This window comes from Nyctereutes procyonoides, unplaced genomic scaffold, assembly GCF_905146905.1.
Source record: "Nyctereutes procyonoides isolate TBG_1078 unplaced genomic scaffold, NYPRO_anot_genome, whole genome shotgun sequence".
Lineage (NCBI taxonomy): Eukaryota > Metazoa > Chordata > Mammalia > Carnivora > Canidae > Nyctereutes > Nyctereutes procyonoides.
Genome location: NW_026575052.1, coordinates 17,881,703 through 17,895,460, shown reverse-complemented (window position 1 = coordinate 17,895,460; position 13,758 = coordinate 17,881,703). Strand labels below are relative to the sequence as shown.

Sequence of the window (13,758 nt, the reverse complement as noted above, 5' to 3'; positions counted from 1 at the left end):
TTATTCATGCATGGTTTAGTAACATGCATTGGTCATCTGGAAAATACTGGTTTACCAAATTATGCAGATCTTCCCAATATTAACATACCTCATTATACAGTTTTTTTAAATCATACTTGTTAATATCACCAAAAAAGTTTTTAAGTTTTTAGTTTGTCAGGCTCACAGTCTTACAAGTCTTCTAAAGTTCCAATTTTCATTTAGAAGCTGAAATTTTATCATTAGCCACAAATACTATCAATCATTTTCCTAAAAGTGATAAACCCACTTTATTTTCAAGAAAATGTTGGCTAAATTGAAATAGCCAAGTCTGAATAACCATAGTTTTAGTGCCACTGCTGACTACCCATGCTTTTTACAGTAGTATTTTGGGACCCCCAAGGGTCCTTGCACCATACTCTTGAGAACTACTGTGTGGAAGAATCAAATCTGGATTTCTAGACATTGTCTTTAAATATCCAAGTGACTGGTCCATGGTGAGAAGTGAACTTTAGCTTTAAGACTCATAATCAAGACAGGCTGGCAACTTATTTTTTAAATGAATATAGGGCAAGAGAGAAAAACTGCCTAAATAAATCTGTAAAATAAGATAAAGTGGATAATAGTATGAAATTCTTCAAGTGTGAAATACAAAAAATAGTCAAGAATACATTTGGGAAAGTTCACTGAAAACACTGCTTATAGTCCATGATATCAATCGTCTAGTTACATAGACTAGATTGTGGATAATAAAGTAAATTTGAGGTTGTAACACAGTGATAAATGTAGCTTCATAAATATTACTTCAAGCTTCACTGGAATGAAACAAGTTTAAAGTGTGAAAGGTCATACCCTATTCCAAAGAAACAAACCTAGGAGAGATGAAATAATTAATATTAAGAACTGTATACCACATTAGCAATGTTTGTTGCTAAGCATGTGAAGCAACATTTAGCTAGTAGGAGTATAAACTGGTATTACCACTTAAGAAAAAAATTAGCACTACTGTGTGAGCACCTGGTGTTGTATGGAACAATGTATGTTCTACACAGCATGTTAACTAACTGGAATTTAAATTAAACTTAATAATAATAATGAAATTGCTACCTTTCAACATGGGGGGAAAGAAAAAAAAAGGAACAACTGAGTATCTTTTTAAAGAGTATTTAGGGGATCCCTGGGTGGCTCAATGGTTTAGTGCCTGCCGTTGGTCCAGGACGTGATCCTGGAGTCCCAGGATCGACTCCCACATCAGGCTCACTGCATGGAGCCTGCTTCTCCCTCTGCCTCTCTCTCTCTCTCTCTCTCTCTCTCTCTCTCTCTCAGTGTCTCTCATGAATAAATAAATAAAATCTTAAAAAAAAAAAAAGAGTATTTAAAGCCTCAGATCCCCTGGTTGCCTCAGCTGGGTAGATGACTCCCATGTCGATTCTCACCCCAGCAGAAGTCTGGGGTTTTATTCCCTGGAAAGGTAGCTGAACTACAGAACCAGGGACCTAGCCTGATGCAAGTCCTAACCCTAACACCTAACCCCTAACCCCTAAACCTAACCCTATGTGGAAGTCTCTGAACTGCAAGACATCAGGAACACACCCTAACCCTGGCCCTAACTCTAACCCTATATTGGAGGTGGAGGGGAGTTGGTATGGGGGGGGTGTGTGTGTGTGTGTGTGTGTGTGTGTGTGTGTGTATTATAGGGAATGTTACTCTGCCATTAAAAAAACATAATCTTGCCATTTGCAATGACATGGATAGAGCTAGAGAGTATTATGGTAAGAGAAATAAGTGAGTCAGAAAAAGACAAATACCATGATTTCATATGTGGAACTTAAAAATAAAACAAAGGAGCAGAGGGTGGGGAAGAGAATGAGAAAGACAAACCAAGAATCAGACTCTTAACTGCAGAGAACAAACTGATGGTGGCCAGACAGGAGGTGGATCAAGGGATGGGTGAAATAGGTGATGGGGAATTAAGGAGTATACTTGTGGTAAGCACTAGGTGATGTATGGAAGTGTTGAGTTACTATATTGTACACTGAAAACTAATACTACATTGTATGTTAACTAACTGGGAGTTTAAATAAAAACTTTTTAAAAATTGACACTATGTAGTACACTTAAAGATGCATGAATATATCCTTTGACTTTACAATTCTACCTCTGGGTATGTAACTCCCAGAGGATGCTTATTAATGCTAATAAACATTAGCACTTGTGCATTAGGATGCCATGTTTATCATGGCAAAAAAATGTATTTATTTTTTCAAAAGAATGAAAAATATTTATGCTATAATCATACAATAGCATAACTCTGTAGCAATGAAAATCCAACTATACAGGGCAGCCCTGGTGGCGCAGCGGTTTAGTACCGCCTGCAGCCCAGGGCGTGATCCTGGAGACCCTGGATCGAGTCCCACGTCGGGTTCTCTGCATGGAGCCTGCTTCTCCCTCTGTGTCTCTGCCTCTCTCTCTCTCTCTGCATCTCTATGAATAAGTAAATAAATAATCTTTAAAAGAATTTTTTAAAAAAATCAACTATACAGCTTCATACTTAATCATAGATATGTCTCAAAAAATCTATTTTAAAAAGCAAGTCATAGGGCAGCCTGGGTGGCTCAGCAGTTTAGCACCACCTCCAGCCCAGGGTGTGATCCTGGAGACCCAGGATCGAGTCCCGCATCGGGCTCCCTGCATGGAGCCTGCTTCTCCCTCTGTGCTTCTCCCTTCTGTGCCTCTGCCTTTCTCTCTCTCTCTCTCTCTCTCTCTCTCTCTCTCTCTCTCTCAAATAAATAAATAAATAAAATCTTTGAAAAAAAGAAAAAAGCAAGTCATAGAAATATACATACAGTATGGTTTCATTTACATAAAAGTTAAAATAGGCATTACCAGATATGTTTTAACATATTTGCATAAATGACAAAACTATAAAGGAAAAAAGGAATAATTTTATGAAGAAGATAATTCCACAGCGTAACTCCTATGTAATTTATCTGTGGTTTGCTTTAAAACTATGCATATCTAAAGATCAATGTTCTCTCTTGCCCATCTACAAAATAGGGATATAGATAAAGAATCTTGGTAATTCTTTCACTGAAGTAGTATGTTGTACAAAATGTAATAATCTTTTTTCTACATAAAAATACTTCATTGATAAATTTTTGTTATAAATTTGTGTGATATTTTTCATGAATCTTTATTCAGTTATATCTTAAGAGTAATTCCATTCTTAGAACAGTATGTTTTGGGACGCCTGGGTGGCTCAGCAGTTGAGCGTCTGCCTTTGACTCAGGGTGTGATCCCAGAATCTGGGAACAAGTCCCACATCGGGTTCCTGCGAAGAGCCTGCTTCTCTCTCTGCCTATGTCTCTGCCTCTCTCTGTGTCTCTCTCATGAATAAATATATAAAACCTTAAAAAAAAAAAAAAACAGGGCAAGCCCGGGTGGCTCAGCGGTTTAGCTGAGGGCCAGGATCAAGTCCCATGTCAGGCTCCCTACATGGAGCCTGCTTTTCCCTTTGCCTGTGTCTCTACCTCTACCTCTCTCTCTCTCTCTCTCTCTCTCTCTCTCTCTCTCTCTCTCTCTCTTTCTGTGTCTCTCATGAATAAATAAATAAAATCTTTAAAAAAAAAAGAACAATATGTCTTATCATGGTCACTGAAAGCCAGTGGACTTCTAATGTTCTTAAAATATCAAGTAATTATTATATCAATGAAATTAATTTAATTTCTTGCCTTTCATCCTGGAGGAAAATCATTTCTAGCACATCATTAGACTATCTACATGTCTTCGTAACTTTTCCCTACTTCACCGAGGAGAACAGTAGAATTTTTAATTCTGTGAAGTGTTCAAAGAATTCTTTGAGCATTTTATGATATGTTACTTGTTACTTGTTATGATACCCATCGCAGGCAATGGTCTTTATACCCTATTTAATTAGTCTTGATATCTAAAGAGAATAAATCATTGCATCAAGGTGTGAGGAATGTTCCAGAAATAAGGAATATATAAATTGGAGACAAACTTCACCATTGTAACTAGACTCTGCTAATTATGTTTTCCTTGCCTGGAAAGTAATGTATTCTCTAAATCTATGGCAAGAGAATAAATGTGGTGGAGCTACTCATTGATATTTTTCATTCTATTATAATTGTTATGGGTAGATTTTATTCATTTTGATATTTACAGGGAAAATATAAACTATGCCTATCCATCCCAGAAGGGAAAAGCAATGCTAGAATCAACAGAAATGTCATAAATAAAACTCTAGTTCCATTTTGGGTAGAACCAAAAGTAGTAAAGAAAAATTGTGCTTAAAATATTTATATAATAAAGAAGATTAATAGTAGATCTTAGAAATATATAATAAGATTAATGAACTATATAAATGCAACTATCAAGTCATTTAAAATGTTTACCATTTAAAGCTAATTGTATACATTTAAAGTGTTTCTACTAACAGAGGTTTTCTCTTGAATAGTTAACAGGTTATTCTATTTATGGAAATGTTCTCTAGTAACTGCCAGCTATTAACAATTATATATAAGAATGTTTTACTTTATTTGTAATAGATTTGCCTAAAATTTCAAATAATTCACTTACATTCCTAAGCTTAACTATTCCTTTTTCATTGCAGCCCTTTGGAGTAAATCAGCCTGGACCTTACATCATGTATACAACTGTGGATGCAAATGGATATCTGAAAAATGGTTCAGGTAAGACTAGATAAAATATCCGTAGTACACAAAAACACTTTTTTTTTTTTTTCACAAAAACACCTTTAATCAATATATTGTCATGGATGACAAAAATTATCATCATGTTTTCACATGCTTTATAAAATCTTCATTTTTTCTGTTATAGTCTTTTGCAAATCAGTAGATTACAAAAAGGTCCTCATGGCAAATATATTAACATTCATTCCTCATATATCCCTATTGTGATGGAGCCAAATCATTATCCTGTGTTTCAGTTGAAGTAACAGAAAGATTGGAAGAAATTACTAGACTTATCTTGAGCAAAGTGCGAAGTGGTAAAGTAGTTAACAAAGCTACTCTTAGAAGAAGTAAAAATTAGGAATCCAATCTACAACCTAGACAAATTCTAGTTTTTTCATACATGAAACAGTAGCTTAAATGTTACATAGAGGTTTTTTAATAAATTATTATAAAGAAAAACTTGTAGTTATTATATATTTGAATAAATAATAAAAGGAAATGCAATCAAAACAAAAAAGAAATAAGACTAAACAAAGGATGCCTGCTTTTGATAGATGATAGCTGACTGAAATGCGGTCCAAGTCACAGTTAATACAACTGTTCTAATTTCAATTCTTTAAGTAAGAAAACGAACCCTAACATATTAATAGGCTTCTCTGAGACTCTTATAGAGTCCTAACCATGAAGAAATATAAGCAAAATTGCTGTTACTCCTCCATTTTTATGCACAAAAGAAAGCTAAAAAAGAAAGAATTCATTATAGGCCATTCTTGTTTTATATAATACCTTACAATCAAATATACCACACTGAGTTTCCTTTTTAGCTATTTGTACACATGTAAGACTCAATCATAATACTGCTTCAGCACAGAAACATTCCATAAAACAAAAGCAGTTTAATTAAATTCAAGGAGAAATTGACAAACACAACTAAAATCAAATACTTTAATATACCATTGTTAGTCAAGGAAACTTAAATAAAGATATATAGATAATTTGAACAATTTATTTATTTATGTTTTAATTCATATACATATCAAGCTACAAAAAAAGTTCTGGGACTGGCTGGTATTTATCTTGTATCAATTAATTACTTTTGAATTTTAGATATAGATAATTTCAGTGCTAGGTGAGGTGTTCCAGACAGGAGAAGAAAGATAAAGTTACTTATTTAATGAAGTAAGCATAACTTAGGCAAGGCCAGCATACCTAAAACCAAAAGCTTAACTCACTGGTCAATTATTAATGAAAAATGCTATCTAAAATACTAATAATTTTGGGCATGTGGGTGGCTCAGATGATTAAGCATCTAACTTTGGCTCAGGTCATGATCCCAGGGTCCTGGGATCAAGTCCTGCATCGAGCTCCCTGCTTGGCAGGGAGCTTGCTTCTCCCTCTGTTGCTCCCCTGTTTGTGCTCGCTCTCTCTCTCTCTGACAAATAAATCAAATCTTATTTAAAAAAAATAAAATTAAAATATTAACAATTTTAATTCATCTGTATTTTGAAAGAATTGCTTACTTAGCATCAAATAGGTGATTATCTCAGAATACACTGATGGTTTAAAATGGGGGAAAAAATAAATAAAATAAAATGGGGGAAATCTCTTCATTATCATAACAATAGGTCAAAAATTTTTAAAGACCCATCTTCCTCTCTTTTTTTCTTACAATGATATATTGTGCAAATTTTTCCATGTCAGTTTATATAGGCAATTTATTTGGGGATCGTTTTGTATATTGATATAATAATTACTCTAGACATGCTGCTGGGTTTTTTTTTCAATATAACAGTAAAGATCTTTATACATATATTTTTATGCATTTAAATAATTCTTAATCCATGGGAAAAAAGCTAGAAGGATGTTCATCAAATTGTTAACATTTGGGACACCTGGATGGCTCAGCGGTTGAGCCTCTGCCTTTGGCTCAGGGCGTGATCCCAGAGTCCTGGGATCGAGTCCCACATCGGGCTCCCTGCACGAAGCCTGCTTCTCCCTCTGCCTATGTCTCTGCCTCTCTTTCTTTCTCTCTCATGAATAAATAAAATCTTAAAAAAAAAAAGTTTGCAAATTATTCAGCTGTTCAACTATTAGAAATCCTATCTGTGCAAATGTAAATGATTCAGAGTCATATACTAGAAGAATCCAAAGAAAGAAAACCACAAATTGTAGGGTCAACAAAAACAAAAGATTTGCCTCCTGAAATTCTATTCTCAAACTGATTTCTAGTACAGTATTACAGTCAATACAGATTCTAATACCAAGGGAAAAAACACATAATAGTTTTAGAAACAGAAAGTGGGAGAAGGAATATAATTCGTCTCTTCTGTGGTCTTTGCTAGTAAACGTTTTGCCATTCCACAAGTTGTTGTAAAGGAATTTGATTAAAATCTCATTCATGGACAGCCCCTGTGGCTCAGCGGTTTCCCCGCCTGCAGCCGGGGGAGTGATCTGGAGACCCGGGGTCGCGTCCCACATCGGGCTTCCTGCATGGAGCCTGCTTCTCCCTCTGCCTGTGTCTCTGTCTCTCTCGCTCTCTCTGAATGAATAAATAAATAAATCTTTTAAAAAAAAAATCTCAGTAATACCATTGATGTATTCCTTTCTCATTGCCTCAGCTATTTTTTTTTATTTTTTTTTAAGATTTTCTTTACTCATGAGAGACACAGAGAGAGAGGCAGAAACATAGGCAGAGGGAGAAGCAGGCTCCCTGTGGGTAGCCCAATGCAGGACTCAATCCCAGGACCCTGGGATCACACCCTAAGCCAAAGCCAGACACTCAACCACTGAGCCACCCAGATGCCCCTCATTGCCTCAGTCTTACTTAAGGACTTGACCATTTTCATTATCCATGTTTTCCTCCACCTCAGTTGTGCATAGTGTAAACCACAGAAAGCTACTATGTACTGCAATAAAGGTTGAAATTCACAAATATATTATATACACAATGCCCATAATATAGGCAACAGTACACATTAAACTCAATGAAACAAAATTCTTGACATGATTTTCTTATGCATGCTTAGATAAAACATTGCCAATGCAAGGCATTATTTACTATAAGTTGAGTCTAAAATCATAATACAGTACTATTTGAAAAACACTAGATTCTGCATCTCCTTAATTTTTCACCATTTCTTAAATTCATTAGAAATACAGTATGAGGTAAAATCAATTAAGGGAACTTAAAGACAAGATGAACTGACTTAATTACAAATAGAGCAATTTACTCATAGGTATTTGCTTCCTTACACTAGCTCCATCTGACACAAATTTTAAATTGTTATTCTGTCGTGTGCTTTTTCTGTTATTAACCTGGACTTTCTAGACCATGAAAACAATAGGAGAATTAGAGGCTACAAAAAAACAAATATGTGATAAAGAACAATAATTAGATTGTACCTACTTAATACCTCATAGCTCCCCATACTACTCCCACAAAGACCTAAGTCATGGATTCGTATTTTCTCATCTTTCCATAATCTCTGACATTACTCACTGCAAATTTAGATTAAACTTATCTGAACAGTTTGTTCTCAATAACATCAGAGATTAACTTCTATAGAATGTTGAAATCTCTTAAGAAATCTTACAGAAATTCATCTTTCTAAAGCAGAAGTCTTTTTATATCCCTAAATACCTTCCTACTGCCTGAGAATCAAGGACTTCCATAACTGAACCTTAAATTACCTACCAGCCTTCTCTTTCCCCTATCCCCTTTATGTATCCTACACATATTCAGCTTGGTGTCCAGTATATAGCTTTTTCCACTTCTAATATCAATACCTTTGTTCGCTCTTTGAATCTTCACCTCTTCTCCATATTTTAAAGGTTTATTTATTTATTTATTTATTTACGATAGTCACAGAGAGAGAGAGAGAGGCAGAGACACAGGCAGAGGGAGAAGCAGGCTCCATGCACCGGGAGCCCGACGTGGGATTCGATCCCGGGTCTCCAGGATCGCGCCCTGGGCCAAAGGCAGGCGCCAAACCGCTGCGCCACCCAGGGATCCCTCTTCTCCATATTTTAGACACTGTCCCATCAGACTTTCACTAACCCTACTTCAAAAACTGGAAATAAACTTTCTTCCCACCAAATGTCAGTAGAACTTTACTGTATACCTTTCTTATGACACCTACCACATTCTACCTTGTAGCAATAGTTATATCTCTTGTTTTATCTCCTTGAAACAACAGACTCATTGAGGACCGGTTCTTTATCTAGTTTTTGTCTTTATGTACTTTGTCCATCCTAGGACACCCAAGTGTTGATTGAAATGATTACTAAGACCAGTAATAAGGATTTCTATTTCTTTAAAAAAAATAATAATAATAATCAAGACAAAAAAGCCTAACCAAAAGTAGATCATGGTGACAGTTCATAACTGGTTGTAAACAGATTTCTTAATCTAATATAAAGTAGTATAAACTTCATAATAACTGAATTAAAAATAATAAGTCTGTGGATGTTTATTATTATAAAGCCCCTGCTTTGTGCTGGGCACTTTTGTAGACTCACTGCATGTTATCTCATTGAATTTCACAATACCCTTGAATGGCAGCTCTTATTCTACACCAGAAGATACTAAGGCTCTGAAAGCTCAAGTAATTTAGCTATGTCAGTCAGCTATTAACTGTAGACCTAACTACAGATCTAACTACAGACCTAACTGTAGATCTAACTACAAAACCTACACATTCTTTTTTTTAAGTTTATTTATAAAATCTCTACACCAACATGAGGCTCAAACTCAAAACCCTGAGATCAAGAGCCTTTGTGCTATTCCAACTGAGCCAGCCAGGCGCCCCTAAAACCTATACATTCTTAATAGTACTACCGTATGTTTAAATGTCATCTTGTAAAAAGCTTAGGGTATCCTAAAAAGAGGAAAATATTCCTAACAATTCTTGTTTCATTTCTATTTAAAACATGGTACCTGTGTAAAGTGAATTGATTACTAAACTTAACAAATTGTTGTTTTAAAATTTTTGTTTCTTTTTTATTCCTTTAGGTTTAAGACTTTTGTACTTAATGATTTTTTTTTTGGTAGTGATTTCAAAAACAGCATTTGGATAATGGGTACATCCCTTGGCTTTCTGGGAGGTTGCTGATCCCCTTTCTTTATTCTCTAGTTGAGTGATAGGAAAAGATTCTACTGACCCAGTGGTTCTAACACACGATATTTGTTCCTGAGGGACATCATCATTCTCTTTTTTTGTCCTTAGGACTTGAGGGTACTCCTAAGTAATAATAATAGCCAACAGTGATCAGTACTTACTCTGGTCAGGCACTGTGCAGAGTATTGTATGTACATGGATGTCCTCATTTATAATATTAGGTGTAAAATTTCCTGTCAGCTGTACATATTGCATAAAGTTTTTGAAATTTAAATACATGAGAATTTAAAAAGCACTCTACTATTATAATAGTACATATAATGATACATAAAGCAGAGGAAATTTCTTAGTAAAAGCAAGGAAAAGTTATGATCCTGGTATTCTACTCTTGCATTTCTTTTTTCCATGATTTAATGAACATAGATTTCCATTTTCCTGATATATTCAGAAGAAGATAATAGATATACCCTAAAACTTCTAGTCTAACATTCTTCATTTAAGACCAAAGAAATTGAGGGGAGGGGCAAGATGGCGGAAGAGCAGGGTCCCCAAATCACCTGTCCCCACCAAATTACCTAGATAACCTTCAAACCATCCTGAAAATTTACGAATTCGGCCTGAGATGTAAAGAGAGACCAGCTGGAATGCTACAGTGAGAAGAGTCCGAGCTTCTATCAAGGTAGGAAGACGGGGAAAAAGAAATAAAGGAACAAAAGGCCTCCGAGGGGGAGGGGCCCCGCGAGGAGCCGGGCTAGGGCCGGGGCGAGTGTCCCCAGGACAGGAGAGCCCCGTCCCGGAGGAGCAGGAGCTGCACCAACCTTCCCGGGCGGGCGGAAAGGGGCTCACAGGGAGTTAGAGCAGGACCCAGGAGAGCAGGGATGCCCTCGGGCTCCCGGGGACACTAACAGACACCTGCGAGCAGGAGAGTGCTCCGAGCTCCCTAAGGGCCGCAGCGCGCACGGCGGGACCAGAGCAGCTCGGAGGGGCTCGGGAGCGGCTCCAGGGAGGGAGCTGCAGGGCGGGAGCGCGAATCCAACAGCGCAGGCCCCGGAGCACAGGGCGCCGGGACACAGCCCAGGATCCGGCCTCCCCCTGGGACAGGCAGAGTCCGGGAGGGCCCAGGACAGCAAGGACGCTCCTGCCCCGAGCTGAGCAGATCAGCGGCCCCGCACCGGAGCCTCCAGGCCCTGCAGACGGAGAACCGAGAGCCCCGAGCCCCGTAGTTCCTGCGGAGGCTGAATCCAGGCTTCCAGAGTTGCCATAGCAACTGCGGCTGTTCCTCCTGGGGCCCGACGGGGTAAACAACCCCCGCTGAGCCCGGCAGCAGGCAGGGGCAGAGCAGCTCCCCCAAGTGCTAACACCTGAAAATCAGCACAGCAGGCCCCTCCCCCAGAAGACCAGCTAGACGGACCAGTGATACTCCCCCGTGTTCCAATACAACTTGTTTTTGGCCACTCTGCACTGAGCAAAATGACTAGAAGGAAAACCTCACCTCAAAAGAAAGAATCAGAAACAGCCCTCTCTCCCGCAGAGTTACAAAATCTGGATTACACTTCAATGTCAGAAAGCCAATTCAGAAGCACTATTCTACAGCTACTGGTGGCTCTAGAAAAAAGCATTAAGGCCTCACGAGACTTCATGACTGCAGAATTTAGATCCAATCAGGCAGAAATTAAAAATCAATTGAATGAGATGCAATCCAAACTAGAAGTCCTAACGACGAGGGTTAACGAGGTGGAAGAACGAGTGAGTGACATAGAAGACAAGTTAATGGCAAAGAGGGAAACTGAGGAAAAAAGAGACAATCAATTAAGGGACCATGAAGACAGATTAAGGCAAATAAATGACAGTCTAAGGAAGAAAAACCTACGTTTAATTGGGGTTCCCGAGGGCGCCGAAAGGGCCAGAGGGCCAGAATATGTATTTGAACAAATCCTAGCTGAAAACTTTCCCAATCTGGGAAGGGAAACAGGCATTCAGATCCAGGAAATAGAGAGATCCCCCCCTAAAATCAATAAAAACCGTTCAACACCTCGACATTTAATAGTGAAGCTTGCAAATTCCAAAGATAAAGAGAAGATCCTTAAAGCAGCAAGAGACAAGAAGTCCCTGACTTTCATGGGGAGGAATATTAGGGTAACAGCAGACCTCTCCACAGAGACGTGGCAGGCCAGAAAGGGCTGGCAGGATATATTCAGGGTCCTAAATGAGAAGAACATGCAACCAAGAATACTTTATCCAGCAAGGCTCTCATTCAAAATGGAAGGAGAGATAAAGAGCTTCCAAGACAGGCAGGAACTGAAAGAATATGTGACCTCCAAACCAGCTCTGCAAGAAATTTTAAGGGGGACTCTTAAAATTCCCCTTTAAGAAGAAGTCCAGTGGAACAATCCACAAAAACAAGGACTAAATAGATATCATGATGACACTAAACTCATATCTGTCAATAGTAACTCTGAACGTGAATGGGCTTAATGACCCCATCAAAAGGCGCAGGGTTTCAGACTGGATAAAAAAGCAGGACCCATCTATTTGCTGTCTACAAGAGACTCATTTTAGACAGAAGGACACCTACAACCTGAAAATAAAAGGTTGGAGAACCATTTACCATTCAAATGGTTCTCAAAATATACCCTAAAAACTATAGAACACTTCTGAAAGAAATTGAGGAAGACACAAAGAGATGGAAAAATATTCCATGCTCATGGATTGGCAGAATTAATATTGTGAAAATGTCAATGTTACCCAGGGCAATTTACACGTATAATGCAATCCCTATCAAAATACCATGGACTTTCTTCAGAGACTTAGAACAAATTATTTTAAGATTTTTGTGGAATCAGAAAAGACCCCAAACAGCCAGGGGAATTTTAAAAAAGAAAACCATATCTGGGGGCATCACAATGCCAGATTTCAGGTTGTACTACAAAGCTGTGTTCATCAAGACAGTGTGGTACTGGCACAAAAACAGACATATAGATCAATGGAACAGAACAGAGAACCCAGAAGTGGACCCTGAACTTTATGGTCAACTAATATTCGATAAAGGAGGAAAGACTATCCATTGGAAGAAAGACAGGACCAAAGAAATTACATTTTGAACAGTTAAGACTACAATTAAATTGAAGTATTTTAATTAAATAATTAAAATGTATGAACAGATTATTTTATTAAATGTATCATTTTGACTATATTACTTTTGGTATCCTTAAATATTTTTTTTTAGATTTCATTTATTCATGAGAGATACAGAGAGAGAGAGAGAGGCAGAAACACAGGCAGAGGAAAAGCAGGCTCCATGCAGGGAGCCCAATGTGGGACTCAATCCTAGGACCCCAGGATCATGCCCTGGGCCGAATGCACACACGCAACCGCTGAGCCATCCAAGCATCCTGGTATTCTTAAATCTTTTCCATTTACGCAGAAATACTTTTAAAAGTTTTCCAGTAATACATAGTAAGGACAGTTTTATTGTACAAAATAGAAATAACAGTTTAGTTATATTCGAACTTTAGAAACAACACTCACTCATGGGCTGAACACTAAGAACCAAATAGTATGCCCTGCCAAATGTTTTTATGTAGCTGTTGTTACTCCTTTATAATAAAGTAGGTAAGGGGAAGTGCTTATTCTTTAATCAATAAATAGTTTAGAATTTCTTTTTGTGGCACCTGAATAATTTAATAGATGAGATGGAATGGGTGTTCATTATTAAAGGTTAAATTATATTTTTCACTTCAGAAGGTATCATTTAATACACTCAAGTACTTTCAAGAAGGAGACGCTTGTGGTCTTAAGGACTTTTTAGAATTGAAAACAGAAAGAAAATTATTCCATAACATTGGCAGATTCAGGCTTAGTTCTCAGATTCAAGAATGAAACATTAAGAACAAAAAAGGATACAGATTCAAACATTGTAATGATTTTTTTGTAATATCTGGTATTGC

At 37.5% G+C, this 13,758-nt stretch overlaps 1 protein-coding gene across 1 annotated transcript in view; it reads left to right on the top strand.

Moving 5' to 3' along the window:
• ITFG1 (integrin alpha FG-GAP repeat containing 1) overlaps positions 1 to 13,758 on the top strand; it is a 286,036-nt gene that overhangs the window by 237,630 nt on the left and 34,648 nt on the right. The window contains exon 14 of the mRNA XM_055332316.1: positions 4,613 to 4,691. Coding sequence (XP_055188291.1) covers positions 4,613 to 4,691 — 79 coding nt within the window. The remainder of the gene's footprint in view (positions 1 to 4,612; positions 4,692 to 13,758) is intronic.